Source organism: Urocitellus parryii, chromosome 11 (genome assembly GCF_045843805.1).
Source record: "Urocitellus parryii isolate mUroPar1 chromosome 11, mUroPar1.hap1, whole genome shotgun sequence".
In the NCBI taxonomy this organism is placed as follows: Eukaryota; Metazoa; Chordata; class Mammalia; order Rodentia; family Sciuridae; genus Urocitellus; species Urocitellus parryii.
Window position 1 is genome coordinate 72,327,268 of NC_135541.1, and position 25,847 is coordinate 72,353,114.

Here is a 25,847-nt window from a genome sequence, read left to right on the forward strand (position 1 = left end):
TTTCTGAAATACTCAGGAAATTTAGATAAAATATTTAAATAAAAATTTAGTATTCTATTTTCATGTACAATCAGAACAAAAGCATAGCATTTAAATATTTGGCATTTTAATTTAATGAATTTACTTAATTTTCATTTTTAATTTAATTATTGCTTGGTGCTGAGAATTGAACGCAGGGCCTGTACTTGCCAAGTACATGTTCTACCATTGAGCTACACTCCTGTGTTTTTTTTTTTTTTTTTGTTAATCGCTTCATTTAAGTAGTCAGAAAAAAGGAAAAAAAAAATTAGCCAGAAAAAATCTTTTCCTTTTCTCTTTTCATTGAATTAACAATCATAGGTATGATACCTATGTACTAGTGGTATCTTTAACATTCCCTGTTGTTTCTTTTTACTAGGGATTTATAGACTTTTCCTGCTAAGACCTCAATTTGTGGTTTTGAAAGGCAAAAAGAAATTCTGTGAAATGTTGAAATAATTTAAACCATCTAAGACTAAGGCATACATAATGAAACAACTTGTACTATTTGTATAGAAAAAGGTTAGTATTTGTTTAAAAATTCATCATTTGAACTTTTTTTCTGTTTTATGATGTATTTTAAAATATGTTACCTCTATCTTTTGAATAAATCTTCATATCCTATAAAAACACATTTTTAAAGTGCTTCTAAAGTACTCAGTTTTTGTCTTTTTCAGGATATGTACTGTAAACATTAGAATATCAGGATTTGAACTAGTTAAAAATGTCTCTGCCAAGTCGACAAACAGCTATAGTTAACCCTCCTCCACCAGAGTATATAAATACTAAGAAAAATGGGCGATTAACAAATCAGCTGCAGTATCTACAGAAAGTTGTCCTAAAGGCCTTATGGAAGCACAGTTTCTCTTGGCCTTTTCAGCAGCCTGTGGATGCCGTGAAATTGAAGTTGCCTGTAAGTATATTTATAATTATGTTAATTTAAATAAAGAAAAATCCTTAAAATTTCTGTAAGACATAACTACTCTTTAATACTATAAAATATATTTAATAAACACTAAAGACTATCTCAATGAGTATTTTTTCCCAAAAAATTCACTTTTCTGGACATTGACATTCTTAACTGTTGGTGTTAAATTATAGTACATATTTTCTTGTTAGAGCATATGTCACTGGCTTTTTTTTCTGTCTTTTTTTAGTACTTGTTGAACACAGGGGTACTTTACCACTGAGCCACATCCCCATTCCTTTTTATTTGGGGAAGATCTTTGAGGAAAGGTCTCACTAAGATGCTGATGCTGGCCCAAACTTGAGACCTTCTTGCCTCAGCCTCCTTAGTTGGCATTATAGCCATGCACCACCATACCCAGCTGTTCCTTGCCCTTTTTTTTTTTTTTTTTTTGGTGCCAGGGATTGAACTCAGGGGGCACTTGGCCACTGAGCCACATCCCCAGTCCTATTTTGTATCTTATTTAGAGACAGGGTCTCAGAGTTGCTTTGTGCTTTGCTATTGATGAGGCTGGCTTTGAACTCTTGATCCTTCTGTCTTAACCTCCCAAGATACTGGGATTACAGGCATGTACCACCACGCCCAGCTGTCCCTTGCCTTTTTGATGCAGTGTACTCATGAATGTCACCTTCTTCATGAGTACTTATTTGGATCATGCACAATTTGACTTTAGGTTTGTCAGAAACTTTTAGTCATCTGATAATAGAAAGTTGAGTAATTATAAATTGTATAACTGGGATTTTATTCTGCATCTGTCAGATTCCATAAATACTAGTTAATTTTTTACTTTTTTTTTTAGCATCATGCCTTTGTATTTTTCAGGGACAATTTTCTTAATTTTTATCTTCATTAACCTTTACTGGCTTTTTCTTTGCTCTTAAAAAAATGATGTGACAATCAGCTTTATTTTAAGTTACTAAAGATTCTGGCTTCCAGATTTTTAAAACTTTCAGCTTTTTAAAGGTAATTGCTCTATCTAGTTACAATATATAGTTTCATGAAATTTCTTTGTGTATCAATTGTTATAGTGGGCTTATTCTTGCTAATACTTAGAATTGCTTCAAAATCATAGGACTATTATACCATTATTAAAAGGCCAATGGATTTAAATACAATTAAGAAGCGGTTGGAGAATAAATATTATGTGAAGGCTTCAGAATGTATAGAAGACTTCAATATGATGTTCTCGAATTGTTATTTATATAACAAGGTATGTAGACCTTATAATTACACTGCTGATGCTTTGGTATTATGTATAGGAAAGTGTGTAAACAAGTGTGCTGATTTCAGATTTCATGTCTTTGTTAGGGACATTTTGCATATTTTCAAGAATGATTTCACTGAATTTTATAATTTTCACACATCAACATTTGTTCAGTCAATTTTACCTGAATAGCTGGAATAGTTGTTTGTTTGTTTGTTTTTTAATGAAATACTAATGATAACTGGTTTCTGGTAAGGTATTTTAAATTATGTTCTTCTGCATTCCTGCTATTTTATTTATAAAACTGATGCTTGCCAGGTGCAGTGGCACACACCTATGTGACTTAGGAGGTTGAAATAGGAGTTTTACAAGTTTAAGGCCAGCCTCAGTATCTTAGTGAGATGCCCAGTAATTTAGCAAGACCCTGTCTCAAAATTTAAAAAATGAAAATTAAAAAAAAAAGGACTCTGGATAGCTCAGTGATAAAGCACTCCTGGGTTTGATACCAAGTTCCAAAGAAAAGAAAAGAAAAAGGGGAAGGGGAAGGAGAAATTTTTCACAGTATAGATCGCTGGCCATCTATTACCTAAGAAGATAAACAAATTGCATACCCAACTCCCCAGTAGTTCAAGGGACTGAACCCAGAGCATTGTACATGCTTGGAAAGTGCTCTACCACTGAGCAATACCCCCAGCTACAAAATGCATACTTCTAAACTTCCTGTCAAGTTGATTTGAAGATCAGACACATTCTTTGTTGTAGTCTACTAGCAGTACTTGAAATCATGTTAATGTATTAGCCTGTATCATGATGTATCTGAACATTTTGAACTAAATCTTTTTTAAAAAATATTTATTTATTTGTTTAGTTTTACGTGGACATAACATCTTTATTTTTATGTGATGCTGAGGATCAAACCTAGTGCCTCATGCATGATAGGCAAGCACTCTTCCACTGAGCTACAATCCCAGCCCCTTGAACTTAATCTTCACATTTGTTTTTATCTATAAAATTGGATTTTTATATTTGATTCTGCCTCCATGTAGTATTCTTGTTTCCCAGAGTATTGTGTGCTTATCAGTTACATGGTATCTATATATTTTTATGGTATCTATATATATTTAAAACTTCTATCTAATTTAAAAAGGAGAAACCTACGTATTTGGTATTTAGTTTATACAAAATCACCAGTGATATTAAAACATAATAGAATTTTTTGTTTCCCAAGGTAACTGTCAACAAACACTACCTTACGTGTAAATATCTGAAGCAATTCAATTAACTTGTAAATTTAAAAAAAAATCAGTTCCGATGGTTATGAGTATCATTGTCAATTATTTTATTTATTTGGTATTGGATTAACCCAGAGATGCTTTACCAGTGAGCCATATCCCCAGTCCTATTTATTTATTTATTTGAGTCAGGTTCTCAGTTGTTGACGATGACCTCAAACTTAAAATCCTCTTACCTCAGGCTCTCCAGTCTCTGGGATTACAGGCATGTGCTACCACACCTGGCTAATTTCGTCTTAATTTAACAGCAATTCTAGATGGTTATTTTATATTTAACATTTATTTATTTATTTACTTACTTATTTGGTACTAGGGATTGAACCCAGGGGCACTGAATCACTGAGATACATCCCCAGCCTCTTTTGTTTTTGTGTTTTAAGAAAGTGCCTCACGGGCTGGGGATGTGGCTCAAGCGGTAGCGCGCTCGCCTGGCATGCGTGCGGCCCAGGTTCGATCCTCAGCACCACATACAAACAAAGATGTTGTGTCCGCCGAGAACTAAAAAATAAATATTAAAAATTCTCTCTCTCTCTCTCCTCTCTCACTCTCTCTTAAAAAAAAAAAAAAGAAAAAAAAAAGTGCCTCACTAAGTTGCTTAGGGCCTTGCTAATATGCTGAGGCTGGCTTTGAATTTGGGACCCCCCTACTTCAGCCTTATATTTAACATTTTAAAATAAAGTTCAACCAGGTGCAATGGTGTATGCCCAGCTACTCCAGATTGCAAGTTTAAGGCCAGCCTGCCTGAAAAAATTAGTGAGAACCCTGTCTCAAAAATAAAATAAGGGCTGGAGATGTAATTCGTGGTAAAGCATCCCTGAGTTAAAATAAATAAGTTATAGTTTTCCTGAACTACCTAACTTAGAAATACATGTTCTGTTTCAGGGTGTTTCTTTATAAATTTTTTTTCCTTAGTGAAGTAAACCAAGTGAGGACTTCTAAGAAAATAGTTAAGATTTTTAAATTGAGTCAACACTACAATGTCACTTTGTTTAGTTAATTAAAAACTTAATCACTTCAAGTCAAACCTTGGAATATTTTGCTTGACAATGAACAAGTTTATTTTACCCTCTTTGAAGTATAGAAATTCTAATTTCTATTATCTTTTTGTATTAATAGAATTAGTTGAGTTGTAATTCTTTGGTGTTGGGGCATTCTGATCCTTTTTAGAAGTTGAAGGTTTAGGATGCTAGAATTTTAAATATGAATTGCTTCACTATTTTCTAAATTTTATTCACAAGAGGTAAATATTGTCTAGGAGAACTGTATGGCTACCCTCTATAAAGTAGACTGATTCAAGAAATTTGGTACAATCATCATATTACTATCCTTATTAAATATTTATTATATTTTCTAGCCTGGAGATGACATTGTTCTTATGGCACAAGCTCTAGAGAAACTGTTTTTACAAAAATTATCTCAGATGCCACAAGAAGAGCAAGTTGTAGGTGGTAAGGAAAGAATAAAGAAAGGTAAGCCAGGAAAGGTAAATTGTTTGTTGTCTATCTACCTTTAGTTCCTCTGTATATGTGTGTGTGTGTAATGGAACTAAACATAAAATCATTCAGAGGAGACAGACATCCAGATGTCATATTACATTCTGCTTTATTGGGATGTAGTAATCAATTCAGTCTATTAAACCTTAATCTCAAAGATGATTATGTACTAGTAGGGAAGATTGCATTGATTACGGGCTTAAAACCAGGTTTCCTGTTATATAGTTACATTAATGAATTGTAACTGTTAAGTCTCAGATTTTTTTTCTAACTACTGCCCAGCCCCAGTATGGAAGATTGAACCCAGTATGATTACAGTCTTGCTTCTCTATCACCGAGCTGTATCCCCAGCCCTTTTATTTATTTATTTTTAAATTTTGAGACATGATGTCACTAAGTTGCTGAAGCTGGCTTCAAATTTGCAATCCTTATACTTCAGCCTGTCCCAGTGGTTGATGGTTGATTGTAGCTACTTGTTTCTGATGCTCAGAGACCTGCTAGGAGCTTAAATTTCCTTCAGCCTAAAGTTTTTTGAGTCTTTTTTTTTTTTTTGCCAATATATATTTGAATGTTTGTCATACATAAGGCACATATTGTGAGGTTACAAAGAAGTATGACCTCTTTAACTCTCAAGCTAAATTTATATTTTAGAAATAAAACTTAAAAAATAATAATATAATGTATTATGATAAATGTCAGCTGAAATTACATGTAGTATGTGCTGTGTTGCAAAAGAATGATATATAGATTTGTACTAAAAAAGTTGAGGAAGGTTTTAGAACTTGAGTTGGCATTGAAGGACAGTAGGGATTTGGCTTTAGACTGGAAGTCTAAGTTTACAAGTAACTTCTTGTAGAAGCCTTCTACTGCCAAATCCCCTCAGGGATAGAAAAAAACAGCTATATGTGATAGTTCAATTAGCCTAAAATAATTTGGATACATATTAATAATTTATGGCAAAGAAAATTAGGTATATTAAATTTAATTAATGTTAATTTGTTGATCAAATATTTGAAAACATGTTTTATGCCAGAACACTGCTTGGGAATGAAACAAAAAAACTGTGCCATCTTGGGGTTCATGGTGTAATAGGAAAAGAGAAACTGATAGTTTCAGTAGAAGCCTCATTGAGAAGTTAAGATTTGAAAGAACATTTCAGGCAGAGGGATCAGCTGGGAGAAGGCCTATAACAAGATGTATTACTCCTCCATCACCCTGAGTGTCTTTGTTTATGATCACAGATTTTGCTTTCTTCCTTGCCTTCTCAATATTTTCATTCCTTTGGTAATTCCTTTTCCTTCCTGCAGCATTAACCTCTCTTTGTGGGGTTAATCTCATTACTCTGAATAATTGCTGTACTATCTCATTTTTAAAATCTTCCTTTACCAGTATGCTTCTTCACTTTCTTTAGTATAGGTTCAACCTTTACTATACTACCAAAAAAATTCTTGTAAGTCAGGGACACTTATAGTCTTCATGTTGCAAAATCTGTGTAACATTTTCTGTTCTCATTTTCCTTGAACTCTATCAGTCTTGTTTTAGAAGGCTATTGTCTTTTTTCAGTGTCTTTCTTTATTTCTTGTATACACTAATCATGTGGGATAATTTTTCATTCTGTAGTTCTCTTGGCCTTATTCTATTCAACCTTTAAATACTGTGCTTTTAAAATTTTGTTGTTGTTAAAATACTGGAAATAGAACCCAGGGGTGCTCTACTCCTGAGCTACATGCCCAGCCCTTTTATTATTATTATTATTATTTTAAGACAAAGTCTTGCTAATTTCTCAGGCTAGCCTCAAACTTGCTATCCTCCTGCCTTAGCCTCTTGAGTAGCTAGAATTATGGATGTGCACCTCCATGCCTGGCTCCTGACAGCTTTTTTTAAGATGTAAATATTCTTTTTCTAAATTTGCATCTGTGTTATTAATCCCTGGTCTTGTAGCTCTAATATAGTCATCTTCTCTAAGCAAAAAAAAAAAAAAAAAAAATCGTTTTTTTCTTATTGGGTGCTGGGGGGAGGGGGCCAGGGATTGAACTCAGGCACTTGACCACTGAGCCACATCCCCAGCCCTATTTTGTATTTTATTTAGAGATAGGGTCTCACTGAGTTGCTTAGTGCCTTGCTTTTGCTGAGGTTGGCTTTGAACTCATGATCCTTCTGTCTCAGCCCCATCCCTGAGCTGCTGGGATTACAGGAGTGTGCCACCACATCCAACTAAAAACCATTCTTTAAGCCACCCACCTTCTCCACTTGGATGTCTTATATACATCTGACTCAAAACGTGTTTGCAGTGCGTCAATAATCTTCCCAAGACACAAAATGGCACCAATGTATGCACAGATATGTTCAGTTGATCATAATTCCTTTTTTTCTTTCTTTCTGTCTCACACATTGTGTTCATGAGTCAGTCATTTGGATTCAACCTCCAAATTGCTCCCCCTGCCCTTTTTTTTTTTTTTTTTGTGGTGGTATTGGTGGTGGTAGTGGTGTTGCTGCTTCTGCTGGGGATCACACCTATGGTCTCATGTGTTACTGGCAAGTCCTGTACCACTGATCTACATCCTAAGTCCCCCAAATTTCCCTTGTCACTGCTTAATCCAGGCTACCATTTTCTTACTTTCAGTTATCTTGATTATCATGCTGTTCTTACATAATAGCAGAATAATCTTGTAAAAATGAGCTGAAATATGCATTTACCTGCTTAAAATTTGTCTTTTGCTACCCATAGAAGAATGAAATATAAATCTCATACTCTGACCTTTATGATCTGGTTCTTACCCAACTCTTCATTCTTATCCTGTTATATTCCACTCTCTTGCTGCTGTGTTGGAAACTTAGTCCTCAATGGAACAGTGTTGAGAGATGAGACCTTTGGGAGGTGTTTGGGGAAGAGCCCTCCTGAAGGCATCAATCTATTCACAAATTAATGGATTATTATAGGAGTAGCATTGTTTTAAAAGCAAGCTCTGTGGCATGCTTGCTCCATCTTGCCACATGATACCCTCTGCCATCTTAGATACAACACCAGACCCTCCCCAGATGTCAAACTAGTGCCATCCTCTTCCCCAGCCTCTATAACTACGAATCATAAATAAACCTCTATTCTTTATAAATTTTCCAGTTTATAGTATTAGATTATAATAACAAAAAATGCACCATGACAGATTTCCTATGTTGATTGTTTTTGTATACTGTTTTTGGTTTGGTTTGTTTTGTTTGGTAGTCCTATGAATGAAACCCAGGGTCTTGTGTAGGCTAGGCAAACTCTACCACTGAGCTACATCTGCAGCCCTTTCTATATTGTTTTGAGACAAGGTCTTGCTAAGTTGCCCAGTCTCGAATTTGGCAGTCCTGTTTCAGCCACTTGAATAACTGGGATTGTAAGCATATACCACCAAGCCCACAATTAAGTGACATCTTAATTGTGACCTTTAAAGAGGCCTCTCTTGGTCTGGGGATATAATTCAGTGGTAGAGCACTTGTGTACCATATGTAAGGCCCTGGGTTTGATCCCCAGAACTGGAAAAAAAAATGTAAAGAGGCCTCCCTTGGTTACCCTTTATATAGTAGGGTAATGTGATCAGCATCATATTTTTTTCCTTCCTAGTACTTTGCATGTCTTATAATCAATTTGGTGACTTATTTTTTGTCTGTTTCTTTTCTTTCAACCTGAGGATTACACCCAGTGCCTCACACATGCTTTGTCATTGAGCTGCACCCCATTCCTTATTGTGCCCCAGGACCTAAAGTAGTTCCTAGCACACAATCAATAGGCATGCAATAAGTATATATTATGTTCTTGTATACTGAGTACAATACTTAGGCATAAGTGATATTGTAGTAACCAAAATAAAGTCCCCAATAGATGAATGGATTTTTTAAAAAGTTGATATATAAGGTGGAATATTACTCAGCCTTAAAAAAGAATGATATTATGGCATTTGCCAGTAAAGGAATGGAGCTAGAGAATATCATGCTAAGCAAAATAAGCCAATCCTAAGAAAACAAAAGCTGAGTGTTTTCTCTGATATGTGGATGCTAATTCACAATAAGGAGGGTGGCTAGGGAAGAATAGAGTTACTTCAGGTTAGAGGAAAGTGAAGGGAGGGGAGGGGGTATAGGGGTAAGGAGGACAGTAGAATGAAACAGACATCATATGTAATTATATGACTAGTGGGATTTTACATCATGTGTAACCAGAAGAATGAGAAATTATACTCCATTATATGTGATGTATCAAAGTGTAATATAATGTCATGTGTAACTAATTAAGTTATAAAAATTTTTAAAAAGATGACTATAAGGTTTTTGGCTTGAACAATTAGTAGAATGGAGTTACCTTGATGAACTTTTGAAATAATCAAAAATACAGTGATTGAAAAGTCTCAAATTATAGCATTCTTCAGGAACACAGTAAGATAGAAGAACATGCACAATTGTCCTTTGTAAGAATTGTCTAAAGGATGTTTTGTTCTGTTCTATTTTGTTTGTTTGTTTGTTTCTTTTTTTTTTTTTTAACAGCGATTGAACTTAGGGTGCTTAACCACTGAGCAATATCCAAGTTTTAAAAATTTTTTATTTTGAGACAGGTTCTCTCAAACTTGCTTAGAGCCTCACTAGGTTTCGGAGGCTGGCCTTGAACTTGCAATCCTCCTGCCTCAGCCTCCTAAGTTGCTGGGAACAGGCGTGTGCCACCACATCTGGCCTAAGGGATATATTAATAGGAGAATCATCTTTCTTCTTTCCTTCTTTTTTTTCCCTTATTTATACAGTACTGGGGATTGAAACCAGGATATTCTACCACTGTTTTCTTTTTTTTTTTTTCCAAAACAGGCTTGTGCTAAGTTGCTCAAGCTAGTCTTAAACTTATGATTCTGAGCCTCAGCCTCAAGAGTAACAGGGAATACAGGTGTGCACCACCATACCTTACTCTATTCATATATCTTTGTCTGAAATAATTTTGAAATATGTGGATATTTATGCAGAACATTCTGAAGACCTCACATAGTACTATATAGTTTGTTTCCAGGGTGTCTGAAAGTTTTGCTCGTGTTCACAGCTACCTGAAACTATCCACAGAGATATATAAAATTGACAAACCTATCATTAATAATAGGAGTGGGGGGCTTAGGGATTTAACCCAGGGTTGCTGTACTGCTGAGCTATATCCCCATCCCTTTTTATTTTTGTTTAGAGAAAGGGTCTTGCTAAGTAGTGAAGACTGGCCTTGAACTTGCCATCCTTCTGCCTCAGTTTCTTGAGTAGCTGGGATTATAGGCTTGTGCTACCATGCCCAGTTTGTTAACAGGTTTTGAAGTCTCCAATGTTATGTATAAATTGTTGCAGATCATAATCTTGAAACACACAATGAATGCCATAATCCTGAATGTTGAACCCCCAAAAGATAAGAATTCTGAAAATTACAGTCCTGAATGGTTGAAATCCTGAAAGCTAAAATTCCCCAAATTGAAATTCCCATGAAAAAATAAGTGGGTAGCAAGCTGAATTCTGGTAAAAGGATTGAACATGTAGAAGTGATGAAATGACAGTGATGAAACTTCAATGTAAAAATGAATTCATTCAAATGGATAAGGAAAATGTGATATATATATAATGGAATTTTATCCAGCCAAAAGAAAACTGAAATTATAGTATTTGCAGGAAAACGGATGACTCTAGAGACCATTATGTTAAGTGAAATAAGCCAAACTCAGAAAACCAAGCCTCAGGTGTTAGATATTTTCTCTTATATGCAGAAGCTAGAGAGGAAAAAGGAAAAGAAAGGTGAGGATGAATCTCCTAAAAATCAAAGGGAGATCAGTAGAAGAAAGGGAACAAGGGATGACAGGCAGGGAGAGATGGGGGAACAAATTCCATGTATATACAAATGTAATGCAACAATAAAAAATATGGAAAATTTCAAAAAAATAAAAAGGACATCCATTGAGGGATGAGGGTATAGTTCAGTGGTAGTATACTTGCCTATCCTGGGTTCAATCCCCAGTACTTAAAAAGAAAAAAGCATCCATTGGTCCGCATTAGCTAATGAAATTATAGGAACTTTTAATTAATTAAAGCTGTACTTTTGTAAATAAGTCAGGAGAGTTACTGACTGAATTGAAAATAATTTTGTGCATAGCAGAATAGGAAGACACACAATGGTGTTGATCACCAGTATTGTTTCTACCAAAGCTATGCTCCTTGTATGGATACATGTGGAATAGATTTCCATGTACCCAAAACAACATCAAGACATAGCACAAAAGGTGGAAAAAGTTAGTAGGAAATGCTCACGTTGGGGTGTATCAAATCATAGATAATTTTTAAAAGATCAGTGCCCCTAGGAAATGAATGTGAACACGTGCTCTGAGGAGAGCCAGGGATAGGGGTAGGAGCAAGGGGGAAGAAGCAAACTATTCACTGTGATGAAGAACTTCAAAATATAGTTAATGATCATGAATATTCTTATGGACTGCATCTGTGAAACTGCCTATAATCTATTTCTGTTAGATACATTCATTTGTCAAACTTTTAGCTTTTTTCATTTCTTTCACCCCCCACCCTTGGGCTTCTCCCCAAACTGTTTTGAATTGTCAGCAATATTTTTTTACAGTTCTTCATGCTATATATCTCATTTTTACATTATTTCTAATATTGGAGATATAAATTATATGAAGATTTTTAAAGAATTCTAATTTTATGCCTTTTTTTGCAAATTTGACCTATAGAAATGCATCATCATAACATTGTTCATATATATAAAAGTTTTGAAACTTCCTCAATAACTGAAGCAATGTTATTTTTGTAATCTGCATTTATAAGGTATAGTTTCTTAAGCTTGTTCCTGTTAGGGCTGGGATGTAGCTCAGTGTAGAGTACTTGCTTATCATGCTCAATGCCAGAATTTAATCCCTACTACCTCAAGAGGAAAAAAAAGTGAGTACATACATATTCTATGGCAATTAATTGCAGTTTTTGATTGTTCTCATCAAAAGGCCTAGGTTGTACTTCACAAGATTTCAGTTATAAAACCAGATGCAGGGCTGGGGATGTGGCTCAAGCTGTAACGCGCTCACCTGGCACATGCGGGGCGCTGGGTTCGATCCTCAGCACCACATAAAAATAAAGATGTTGTGTCCACCGAAAACTAAAAAATAAATATTAAAAAATTCTCTCTCTCTCTTTAAAAAACCCAGATGCATACAATTACTAATTGTAATGATTTAAACTTAATAATTTAAACTTATTTCTTCATGAATATGGTTAATCTGCTCTTGATTGTTATGCCTTTGTGACTGGTGTTAGTACTCTGGAGTGTTTATGCTTGGGAAAGTAAATTTGTTGTTATTGCCTATTTTATTGTAAAGTGACTTATGAAGTGTTATGTTGCATCTTTATTTTTCTCAAATCCCCTTTCAAAATTTTAAATAGGGTTGGAGGTGTAACTCGGTAGTAGAGTAGAGAACCTGCTGAGCATGCCTGAGGCCCTGGGTTTAGTCCCCACACCAGTGAAAAGAAAAAAAAAGCAGATAAACTTATTTTAAAATTTTTTTTCCAGAATTATTTTTGGAATTTCAATATTTTAAGATTTTAGACATTAGGGATTTTAATGTTTCATGATTTCAGCATTTGGCATTGTATCTTTTCAGATTGTGACCCAAATTCTGTGAAATTGTTCTAATACTATCAGCAACAGTATGTGTGGGAAGATTTCAAAGAATGGAAGCATATTGTTCTATTTTGCTAAAAAGCTGACCTACATTAAAATGGAATACTAACAAAAATAAATAGTGTTTTGTTCTAACTCAGATATTTAACTTTGGTTCATACTTCATTAGGAACTCAACAGAACCTTTTAGTTTCTTCTGTAAAAGAAAAAGCATCCCCCAAAGCAACAGAAAATGTATTTAAGCAGCAAGAGATTCCCTCTGTGTTTCCTGAGATATCTGTTTCTCCCTTAAGCATGGCACAAGGAGCTCCACTCAACTCAAGCTCACAACCTGTGGTCCAAGTATGTCATTTTTAAATTATTGGTTCCTGAAATATTTCAATATACTTGGATATTGTAATATTTATACTTTTTATAAGTTGCTATGATAATTGTCTTCAGCATATAGCAATCCCAAGTAATACTGTTCCTGCCTCTCTGAACATTGTATGAACAGACACCTAGAATGCTAACCAAATGTTGAAGATTTCTTAGGTAAAATTTGAACTGTTTTGGTATCTTGATAGCATTAATATAAAGAGTTGTCCATTTATATAGTTATCTTTTTAAAATTATGCCCTAGTTGATTTAAAGTATTCAGAAAACTTTTGATATAGCCATGACTGATTTATTTTATTTATCTTAAGGGGTTATAAAAGGCAATTCTTTGGGATGTAGGAAGAAAATATTTTCTATTTATTTTGTCTATAAAAGAAAAATTAACCTTTATTAATACTTAATACATGGATTGTTTTATAAATTATATAAAAACTTGGCATCAGTAATTGGTCCCCCTTATTTTTAAAAACCTGATGACTATGTGCTTAAGTATAGCTTCTTCTTGTTGAATTGTTTGATTTTAGGTTACAAGAGGTGTGAAGAGAAAAGCAGATACAACAACTCCTACAACTTCTGTAGTTAAAGCAAGTAATGAATCTTCTCCGACACTTACTGAAAAAAAATTAATGCGAATGCCACCGATAAACAAAAATGTGCTGAAGAATGATTTGCCAGATTCTCAACAACAATATAAGGCTGTAAGAAGTGTTACAGTAACTGAACAATTAAAGCACTGTAGTGAAATTCTTAAAGAATTGCTTGCAAAGAAACATTTATCATATGCGTGGCCCTTTTATAATCCTGTTGATGCTAATGCTTTGGGACTTCATAACTACTATGACATTGTCAAAAATCCAATGGATCTTGGAACTATTAAGGTAAATAAATATTGCCTTAATAAAAGGAACTTCATTTCTTAATTATAAAAGCTGAGCATGGTGGGGTGCACTTGTAATCCTAGGTACCCAGGAAGCTGAGGTAGCAGGAAGGATCACTTGAGCCCAGGAGTTTAAACAAAGACAAAAAAAAAAAAGTAATATTGCAAGAAATTTGCAATGAAGAAGATGAAGAAAATTAAAACACCAATCACATCACCTGAAGTGAATCATTGGAACATTTTATTTTATTTTTTTTTTTTTCATTGGAACATTTTAAAATGTATCTTTTCTCATGTTAATACATCCATTGTTCTTTTGCACTACTGGGGATTGAACCCAGGGGTGCTCTACTGCTTAACTACATCCCCAGCCCCTTTTATTTTTTATTTTGAGACAGGGTCTGGCTGAGTTGCCCAGGCTGGCTTTGAACATGTAATCCTCCTGCCTGACCCTTTTGAGCATGGGATTACAGGCGTGCACAACTGTACCTAGCATATTCATTGTTCTTCATCACAATATTTGGGTTACGGTGAATAATATAATCCATACCCATTGTACTGCCTGTCCTTTATTATTGTCTACATGTTTGATTCTTCTTTTTAACACAGTTTTGATTTATTTTTTTAATCAGCAACATAAAGTTTATTAACATATTACCAAATTTTGGGCTCACCCTCATTCCTTGCATCCTACTTTTTCCTCTTTGGGTTTGTTCTCTTTGTTGAAATGTAATATTAGTGTTTTTTTCATGAGAGTTTTTAGGTGATAAACTCTTACTAGTTTATATCTTAAACTATATTTTACCCTTATACTTGAATGATTCTTTAGTTCACTATAGAATTCTAAAATGACAGTTTTTTTCCCTCAGCAATTAGAAGACATATTCCAACATCTCTTGCTGATTTCTGCTGTCAGTTTGCTTGGTCATCCTTCCATAAGTTATGTGTCTTTCCTCATCTAGCTTATTTTATTTTATTCATCTTAACTGGAAGTTAGCACTTTCAGTATGAATATTTGTATCTTAAGTTCTGAAAATGTTTAGCCATTTTCTCTTTAAAATAGTGCTTTGTTTCTTTTCCCTGTATACTAACTCATAGATCATGAAACATCTGAAATAGGTAAACCTGAACCAAATCTTAAAAATAGATAGAACTTAGTAATTTATAGGATGTTTCAAGCATGGGAAACAAGTTTGTATGACAATCATGAAATAAAGAGAACACATTAGACTGGGCAAACTTGAAACAGAGAATATGAAAGAAACCTGGGGAAAAATTAGACTGGGAGGAAATATGATTCATAAATACATACATATAAATAAATAAATAAATAAATAAATATAATGTTCAAAAGAACATTATAAAGAAGACAAAAACTGCTGTTAAAAAACTAATAAAAAATTTTTAAAATAAGAATAATGTCCTTCTATTTGATATTTATAGTGTTTTTCCCTAGCAGCAATTTATAGACTGCTTACAGGACTCTAAAATGAAGGTGACTTTGATTTAGTTTTCTGAAGTCACTCTCAATTGACAGTGATCTGATTGGTAGAAAGTTATGTCTCTTGTAAATTTTACCTTCATTTTTTTTTAACTTGTATGTTTGTGTGTGGTATTGGGATCAAACCTTGCATGTGCTAGGCAGGCATTCTCCCATCAAACAATATCCCCAGCCCTTTTTTAAATTTTATTTTGAGACAAGGTCTTGCTAAAGTTGCTCAGGTTGGCCTCAAACTTACTATCCTCCTGCCTCAGCCTCCTGAGTAGATGGAATTAAATAGGCCATGCCACCACACGCAGCCGGTTTATTTTTTCAAGTTACAAATGCTGTCTAGCATAATATATTTGTATATTGCCTTTTGAATTTGTGACTTGTCCATTAATATATATATATTTTGCTTAAAACTCTGTTAGATTTTCTTGCTAATTTTTCTTTTTTGTAATGGATGCCTATTTAGATACTCTATGTCCCACTCTTAGAACACCTTATGTGTAGCCATCAAATTTGTAACTCATACTCTTATTACTCTTTTGTTTTTATTACCTTTCCATTCTCAGGAGGATTTAGATTTAAATCTTTCATTTAAATGTTCAAGATCAGCTTAAGATTATCTTTTTGTTTGTTTTCTTATTATCAAAATTGCCTATTGTGATTATATGAAAATGCTGTGGTTTTCTGCCTTTGTGACTTTATTTCTGTCCTTTTCTTTCTATGGATCACACTCCCTTCTTATTTCTTTTTTTTTAATATTTATTTTTTTAGTTGTAGTTAGGCACAATGTCTTTATTTTGTTTATTTATTTTTATGTGGTATGGAGGATTGAATCCAGGCCTCAGACATGCTAGGCATGCGCTTGCTCTACCACTGAGCCACAACCCCAGACCCTTTATTATTTCTACTATAAAAATTCATTGGATTATTTTTCAAAGTCTAAGAAATATGAAATGTCAAATTTTAACATTTGTCAAATATGGATATTGAGTTATTGGTTTTGTTATTTTCTATGTTCTCCTGTACAACTGAATTATTTCATATATAGACACTTAAAATAGGTACTCAAACAGTTATTGAATTGAACTATATTGTCTGTGAAACTTGTAACTTTTCCTTAATTTAGAGGAAAATGGACAATCAAGAATATAAGGATGCATATGAATTTGCTGCAGATGTTAGATTAATGTTCATGAATTGCTACAAATACAATCCTCCAGATCATGAAGTAGTAGCAATGGCTAGAATGCTTCAGGTGAGTTTTTACTTGTTCTCTGAAAGCAGTTTTCCTCCTAATATAGTTTAAAAATTTTAGAATTATAATGCAGGAATTAAAGAATAATACAACCCTAAATATCACAAAATAATTTATAAATAATACTTTTAAAACTGTTTGGGTTTGTCTTTTGACTTATGTTGTTCAGTAGCAAGTCTTTTAATGAAGCTGCCCACCATGCAGAAAAAGTTGGGGAAATATTCATGAAGTAGGTTCAGTAGATATCTGAGATAGGGTTGATTAGGATACCCATCCCACTGAAGGGGAAATTCAAGGACTTCTGACACATCAACTGTAGAACTTTTCAAAGAAGTTTCCCTATAAAACTTGAGAAGTCTATGCAGCCTGTGAAGCATGGGTTTGTCTTCTGGTATATCTTAAAGAATTCTTATCAAAATATGATACTGAAATATACTATTTGTTAAATGGTATTATTGCTGCATTAAATCAGAAATGCAGAAAACCTTCACAGTCTGCTTTTTCAATACAGGATGTTTTTGAAATGCATTTTGCCAAAATCCCCGATGAGCCTGTTGAGAGTATGCCTGTTTGTTATCTCACAAATGATACTACAAAAGCCCTTGGTAGAGAAAGCACTAGTGAAGCGTCCTCTGAAGATAAGTCTTCTGATGATTCTGAAGATGAGAGAGTTCAGCGTCTTGCAAAGCTTCAGGAGCAGGTAGTTGGTTATATTGAGACAAGTTCTAATATTCTATGAACCTAATATTCTATAAAATCCTTCTTGTAGATTTTTTTTCATACTGGGAATTGAACCCAGGAGTACTCTTTATCACTAAGCTACATCTCCAACCCCTTATTCGATTTTGAGATAGGATCTTCTTAAGTTGCTAGGGCTAGCCTCAGAATTGAAATCTTCCTGCCTCAGCTTCCCAACTTGGTAGGGTTACAGTAATGCACCACCACACCTCGTTTCTTATATAGATTTTTGTTTATGGTGGTAGAGTTAGAACTCAGAGCCTCTTACGTATGAGGTAAGTGAGCCACATTACCAGATTCCTCCTCTTTGATTTAAAGATATTATATTTAGATCACTTAGCAATTGTGGCTTTATGTACTTATTGGCACATTTGTTGTGTTTAATAGTCTTTCATTTATCTATATATTCATAAAACTTTTTTCATAGTTCCATTATTTATATTCTCTATTCTCAATCACAATGAGTTGTTGATTCTCACTGAAATGATTTATGACATAATCTGAAAGACTTTGTGGATGAGATCTTAATATTGTTCCTTTTTTGATAAAAGGTTAACCTGTTCTGATACCAAACCTGAAAAGTTAATTATTAAAATTAAAGACCACTCAGAAAGTAATTCTTGGTCTGTTTTATTTATTTATTTATTTACTTACTTATTTATTTATTTTTACAATCCTGGAATCAAACCCAGGGCTTTGGACATGCTAGACAAATGGTCCTCTTCTGAGCTATATGCCCAGTCCTCTTGGTCTATTTTTAGAGGAGTTTTAAGTTTATAGGTTGAGCAGGATAGTGTCTGAAGTTTAATGTAGTTTAATGTAAGTTTAATGTAGTCTACAGTGAATTTCTGAAATGAAATAAAAACCTGAAAGGAATGTAATATGATATGAATTTCACAAGGGATACTCTCTTTGGAGTACTTCAAATTTTTATCTAGTGATTTAGTTATTTAGAGCCATGAATGTTTAAAGATCTTTTTGTTCCCCTTTATCAGCTTAAAGCTGTTCATGAACAGCTACAGGTTCTGTCTCAAGTACCTTTCCGTAAACTAAAGAAAAAGAATGAGAAATCTAAAAGGGGGAAAAAAAGAGAAAAGGTTAATACCAGAGATGAAAATCCAAGGAAAAACTTTAAGCAAGTGAAACCAAAGGATAAGTCCAAGAGCAAGTAAGTAACTTTTATGATGACTTATTAAAACAAGAATAACACTATCTAAAATAAATTTGGGTGGGGGTATAGCTCAGTGTTAGATGCTTAGCATGTGCAAGGCCTTGGGTTCAATCCCCAGCACCATAATAAAATAGTAAAATAAAATTAATGAAATAAAGTGTACTTTTTGTTTCAGCCAACCAAAGAAGAGGAAACAACAGGTCTTTGTTCTGAAGTCTGAAGATGAAGATAATGCTAAGCCTATGAACTATGATGAGAAAAGACAGCTAAGTTTGGATATAAACAAACTCCCTGGAGATAAACTTGGGAGAGTAGTTCATATAATACAATCAAGAGAACCCTCACTAAGAAATTCCAATCCTGATGAGATAGAGATTGACTTTGAAACACTGAAAGCATCAACACTAAGAGAATTGGAAAAATATGTTGTGGCATGTTTAAGAAAAAGACCACTAAAACCTCATGGTATGTATTTCTATATATTAATAAAAATTTAGTATGGAATTGTGTTGATCTTTGGTTTTACTAACTCTTTTTACTCCTAAATCACATAGCTAAGAAAATAATGAAGTCCAAAGAAGAACTTCATTCACAGAAAAAACAAGAGTTGGAAAAGCGGTTACTGGATGTCAACAATCAGTTAAATTCTAGAAAACGGCAAACAAAACGTAGGTAGCAATTTTTTGGTTTTTGGTACTGGGTATTGAACCCAGAGAAGTTTTACCACTGAGCCACATCCCCAATCATTTTTATTTCTTACATTTAATTTTGAGACAGAGTCTCACTAAGTTGCTTAGAGTCTTACTAATTTACTGAGGCTGGCCTCAAACTTGTGATTCTCTTGCCTCAGCTTCCCCAATTGGGATTACTAGCATGCACCATAACCACCACATCTGGTATAGGTGGTAGTTTTTAAATGTTCTTGTCATTTAATTCATTTGGCATTTTTATGTGATTCTCTGTTTTCAGTTGAGAAAACACAACCATTGAAAGCAGTTGGAGGTGGGTCCCGTCTGAGTGAGAGCAGCAGCAATAGCAGCAGCAGCAGCAGCAGCAGCAGCTCATCAGAGTCTGAAAGCAGCAGCAGTGATTCAAGCTCTTCAGACAGCAGTGATTCTGAACCAGGTTAGCTGCCTCCTTAAGTGTACCTCTGTTGGTGGGAACATTATTTTATTGTAATATTGAGACATATATTTTAAAGAAGGATTTGTTACTTACCCAGAACTTATGATTTGGATGCCACACTAATTATTTAATTGCAAGTAGACAGCCTTACTATTTTCTTAAAAGAGATAACTGTGTAAAAAGAAATTTCATATACATATGTGCCTTGTAGGTTTACAATGTTGAAAATAAGTTACTCATGGTGGAATAGTACCTTAATAAATAATACCAGATCTTAAACCAGAAAATATTAGCTAATAAAACACTGATTTTCACTTTTTACAAAATGAAAATTTGAGGGCATCTTTCAATTTATTCTCCATGATATATCAAATCACTCTAATGTTGCAAGGTATGTCCTATTGTAATACTATGTTCTGAATTGAATAGTCATTTTGATTTAAGAAGTCAGTCATCCCAGAAACTGCAGATTATTTTTTCACTTTCTTGGTTTCTTCACTATAGAATATTGTCTTCCATCTATAGAAAAATATATTTTAAATCCAGATTCATAGTTATGCTAAAGTACCATATTACATTTTATAGTTTATCTGTTGTGTCAAGCTTAGGTCATTCACATTTTCTTTGTGTTTTTTCATTAATAGTCATACAGTTGACAGGTATTCACTGCCCCAAGGATGCTGACTTGGCAGTGGTTGACCATTATTGACCAAAAGGCAAATTCAGAATATAGGATGTTTTTGTGCCTAAATTTTGCTTATTTTAAATGAGATATTTCTTGTTATGAAATTCAATTCTCTTTTAAAAATCCCACATAGACTATTGTGACATCAGAAATTCTTGCCATTTGTAAGAATATCCCTCTTTTTTCATTCTGATAGTTAGGGTCTGCTGGCTTAACAGTACATTTTATTTTACTTTTGGTTCTGTTTAGTTTGCATTTATGTGGTGTTGGTTGCTGCATTTTGTTTTTACATTTCTAAAGTATATAGTGGCAAACAATTTTGTAAGAATAAACAATTTTTTCTTTTGTTGGTATTTGTCATACCAGAAAATTTTTAGATTAATTTAGGGCTCTGATTATACAGTATTTCCTTATACTTGACTTTTAAACATAAAGCAATACTGGAAAAAATCTAAATTGCCTTTAGTACTTTAAATTGTAATTAGCAATTGTAATGTCATCTAATAAAGCATTTGTGGCCTAATAAGTTAGAGCACTTTGTCTTTTATTTGTAAGCTATGACCTTTATTATAACAATTAGTTTGTATTATTTGACTATTGCTAATAAATGCCTTGAATACTAGAGGAAAAATACAACATAAAGAGCTTTTCAATAAAATACTTTTTAGTTGTAGTTGGACACAATACCTTTATTTATTTTTATGTGGTGCTGAGGATGGAACTCAGGTCCTTGTGCTAGGCAAGGGCTCTACTGCTGAGCCACAACCCAAGCCCTAAAATACCTTAATTTTAATTTCAATTATCAGTTTGATAGAATATTCTAGTATGTTGCTTGAAGGAAAGAATATTTATTGCCAACTATATATTCTTAAAATGATTGGATATCTATCATGTTTTCTAACTTCTAGCAGAATAACTAATTTTCAGAATTCTAACCTTTTTTTTTTGGTACCGGGAATTGAACTCTGGGGCACTTGACCACTGAGCCACATCCCCAGCCTTATTTTGCATTTTATTTGGAGACAGGGTCTCACTGAATTGCTTAGGGCCTTGCTGTTGTTGAGGCTGGCTTTGAACTCCAGATCCTCCTGCTTTAGCTTCCTGAGCAGCTGGGATTACAAGGGTGTGCCACTGTGTCCAGCAGAATTCTAATCTTAAAATACTGCTGACTTCTTATTTTATGATCGATATTCTTGATTAATGTCCTCAATTAAAAGTGTTTTTAAAAATTCACTATTAAAATAAAGTCAGAGTAGCATTATTTTTCTTTTTCTTTTTTTTTTTTTTTCCTGACAACACTGGCAGTTAAACCCAAGGCCTTTGGCATGCTAAGCCAAGCAAGCACTCTATCACTGAATTGTACCCTCAGTCCCAATTTTTCTGTTTTGACCTACATTATGAATAGCACAGCTTGTGACACTAAGGTCAATTTTTCTTCTAACCTGATAATGTAAATTGTCATTTATTTTTGAAATTTTAATTGTCTCTATGTACTTTGCTGAAAAAAACACTATTTATGTGTATTCTAAACTGCAAATGCAAAGTTTAACTTAATAGCAAAATTATATCTTTGTTTGATATTAAGTAATGAAGAAATAGGACCTTTTTTCCTAAATATTAATTTCATTTGTACCCATAAAAATACTTTAAGGCTCTTCCTAGTGACTCAGGAGGATCACAAATTTAAAGCCAGCATTAGCAAAAGTGAGGTGCTAAGCAATTCAGTGAGATCCTGTCTCTAAATAAAATACAAAGTGGGACTGGAGATGAGGCTCAGTGGTCAGGTGCCCCTGTTGAGTTCAATCCCCAGTACCAAAAAAAAAAAAAAAAAAAAAACTTTAAGGCTCTCAATTTCTAGTATGTAAGCTAAGAGCATTTTTTTTTACTTCCTTGGGAATAATAATAAAAATTATGAGCAAAATGATTGTAAGTTGTGAAATAAGCAAATCAGACCATATCAATAGCAATACCTATTATTAAAATAACTAAAGCATCTACTGTTCTTAATCTTGCATATGACATTTTCAAAGAATAGATCACAAATCCTTTGTCAAAGTTTCAGGGTTGGGGGAAATGGTGCTACTTACTCAGAAAAAAAAAATTTGTGAAAATTAGGAAGTTCATCAAAGATTTATATGCTGTATAATCTATTAAAAATTAAATGAGGAACTGGAGTCTAGCTCAGTGGTAAAGTGCTTACTAGTATGGGTGGTAGAGTGTTTGCCCCTACCCCCATCCCACACACAGTCATTTTGGTTGGATCCACTGCTCTGCAGAAAATTAAATATATTCAAATAATTACTTATTAATTGTTCAAAACTGAAAGTTTTAATTGAATATTCTGATTCCCAAAAGCTCTAGATAATAGGCTTTTAATTATTTATCAGTGTAGAAAATATGAATATAATGTAATTTCTTCAAAACTTTGGGGAGGAAACTATTGAATGCTCTGTGACATACTCCCTTTTTTAAAATTTCTTTCTTTTTAGTTGTTGTTGGATCTGTATTTTATTTATTTATATCCAGTGCTGAGAATTAAACCCAGTGCCTCACACATGCTAGACAAGCACTCTACCACTGAGCTGAAACCCCATCTACATACTCCCTTCTGACAGAAGGATATTGACCTTTGTAATATTTTTCTCATCTACTTCATTTTTGGTACTAAGTCTGGCTCCTTCTTCAGCTTTTCAAATCGCTGGAATTATAAGGCCTGTACCATCACACTCACCTCAAATCTATTTTTTAATGCTTGTCTTTCTGATTTTTATAGCAACTTAGTTTTCTTAACTAAGTCACAAGTCTTTTAGAACTTGACTTGTCACCAAAAAAACTTTAAATTACCTTTTCTAATTCCTTAAGACTATTGAATTATCTTTCTTACAGTTAATGAGTTGGTCTGTTTACTGTATTATTTTGTTTAGATGTGGCAAATGTTTTGAGTATAATATCTGAAAAATATTCAAATACTGTAAGAAGTAGTTTAGGGTACTTTTCTATATTCCTTAAATGGGTATCTTCTATCATTTTCAAACTTAAGTTTATATACTTTTGTAAAATATAAACTTAATTTTTATTTTGTTAAGTATTTATTACAGAGCCGAGCATTGACTTCCAAGTGAAGTTTTATTTACAAATTTAGGAAATTCACTTAATTCTTATTTTATGCCAACAATTTGTTTCTAGATAGAGAATTATTAATAAAATCCCCAAACCTTAAAAAATGAAAATGAGAATCTGTGGACTAAAAGCATCCTTCGTTGCAAATTTCATTGTAATTTAGTTTGATCATTTAAATTATCTATATAAATAGATCATTTACATATACAAATATGTGTAGATAAGAACATTTATGAAACTGTGGTATAAATATAAAACCTTAAAAATTAGTTTTAATTTTAAAAGAAAAAATTATTTTTCACTAACTGTCAAATATTGTTAAATTTTAGATCAAAGATGTAGATAAGACTTGAAAATTAAATTAATTCCCAATGCATATATCCTGTGTTGTTTAGGATTTGCTAGTATGCACATGCACTCTACCAAGAGTTTTCTAATGCTTAACAACCTTAAGTAGTATAATAGAGAAGAATATAACTAGTAGTTTTAATCCTGTGACTAACAAACTTAGGTAGAAAAAAAAAATCGAATGGAGCTGCTCATCAATTGTAGTACTTTTGATTGAAACCTTATTAGAAATAACTCTTAAGAACTGTCTGAATATAAGCTCAAATACTTAACTGGTATAAAATAGAATGTGTTTAGACATGTTTAATTTCAATTGTTATACAATTAAACACAAATAAAACTCAATGTAAATTATAATACCACTTCACAATTTTTCTTTACCTGGATAAAATTTCAGGTAAATTTGTCACTTCATCCTTTGGGATTTGGGCTTTTATTGGCTTTAGTATAATGTTCGGAGAATGAGAATTATTAGTTGTTTTTTTTTAAGATGAACACAATATCTTTATTTATTTTATTTATTTTTATGTGGTGAAGATCAAACCCAGTGCCTCACATGCACGAGGCAAATGCTCTGTGGCTGAGCCACAACCCCAGCCCTGAGATTTATTAGTTTTTAAAATAACATTTTTTAACCTTAGTTATTGGTAACTTCAAAGTAGAAATAAATTAGTCTTTAGTACGATAAGCTAGGTCTTCTATAGAAGTGACAAGAATATGATTGTTTCTCAGCAATTAAAGTGTTTTGGTTCAGAGGGCTAGAACAATAAAATTTATAGTATAGTATTTGTGCAATATGTATGAATGTATGAAGGCCTGGGTTGGACACTCCCGCACTCTTCTCCCTACCCACCCTCCCCCCAAAAAAGAATAATTTTTTTTAAAAAAACATTCTATATATTGAGGTCCATATTGAGCCTGGGGTCTTAGAATAATAGTCATTTCTACCCTATGAGTTTTTAAATTTTCTATTCAAACTAAATCTTCTTGAATAAACAGGTTGTCAAGATTAGTGCTTCTCAATTTTAGCAACACATTGGAATCATCTATAAAACTTTTTTATATCTTTATTTTCTTTATTTATTTTTATGTTGTGCTGAGGATCAAACCCAAAGCCTCCCATGTACTAGGTGAGCGCTCTACCTCTGACCCACAACCCCAGCCCTCATCTATAAAACTTTTTACAAATACTGCATATATATCTATATCTATCTGTCTATCTATATATATATCTATATATATATATATTAATTGAATGGGAAGTAAAGCCAACTATACATCATGTTAAAAATATCTTTGGAGAATCTAAAATGCTGTCAACGTTTAAGAACCACCATTTAGGGGGTTTTGGTGGTTTTATTGTTTATTGTTTTTCACTCCCTAATTCTAATTGAAAGGCTATTAGTAAAAGGCGTCGGTAGTTTGTAATTGGTTTTGTTCTTAATATTAAAATAACTACCAAACTCTTCAATGAAAATTGGGGAATGAATTTTTTAGTATAAAACTAATTGCTTTGCTCAGTCCCACTGCATTCTTGACACTTTATCACTGAGGTACATCCCTAACCCATTTGTTTGTTTGTTTGTTTAATATATTGTAGTATTGGGAATTGAATCCAGTGGCACTGTACCACTGAGTTACATCCTTAGGCTTTTTTATTTTTTATTTTGAGACACGATCTTGCTAAACTGCCCAAGCTGACCTCAAACTTGCCATCCTCCTTCCTCAGTCTCCTGAGTAACTAGGATTCAATTGCTTGCTTTTTATCAATAGAGCATAATTTGATTGATAAGTTTGGGCAAATAATTTAACATCTCTGGATGTGTTTTCTTTCCTGTAAAGTGAGGAGGCAGAACCATCACATAATGACTTCCAATCACTTTTATACCCTGTCCTATGAAAGTATATTTGTTGTTCTAATTTAAAAATCTTTAGTAATTATTTCTGCTATATATAACATTATTCTGTTTGTACATTATGGTATTAAATTTCTATTCAGCTTTTCAGGATTTTTA

The 25,847-nt window shown here is 33.3% G+C and overlaps 1 protein-coding gene across 1 annotated transcript in view; it reads left to right on the forward strand.

The window, feature by feature from the left end:
* The first annotated feature begins 742 nt into the window (after nt 1-742).
* Nucleotides 743-25,847, forward strand: part of Brdt (bromodomain testis associated) — a 59,024-nt gene continuing 33,919 nt past the window's right edge. Inside the window, exons 1-11 of the mRNA XM_026403120.2 lie at nt 743-931; nt 2,058-2,195; nt 4,836-4,950; nt 12,813-12,985; nt 13,546-13,899; nt 16,517-16,645; nt 17,157-17,345; nt 18,379-18,551; nt 18,730-19,019; nt 19,109-19,222; nt 19,524-19,679. Of these exons, the coding sequence (XP_026258905.2) occupies nt 743-931; nt 2,058-2,195; nt 4,836-4,950; nt 12,813-12,985; nt 13,546-13,899; nt 16,517-16,645; nt 17,157-17,345; nt 18,379-18,551; nt 18,730-19,019; nt 19,109-19,222; nt 19,524-19,679 (2,020 nt within the window). The remainder of the gene's footprint in view (nt 932-2,057; nt 2,196-4,835; nt 4,951-12,812; nt 12,986-13,545; nt 13,900-16,516; nt 16,646-17,156; nt 17,346-18,378; nt 18,552-18,729; nt 19,020-19,108; nt 19,223-19,523; nt 19,680-25,847) is intronic.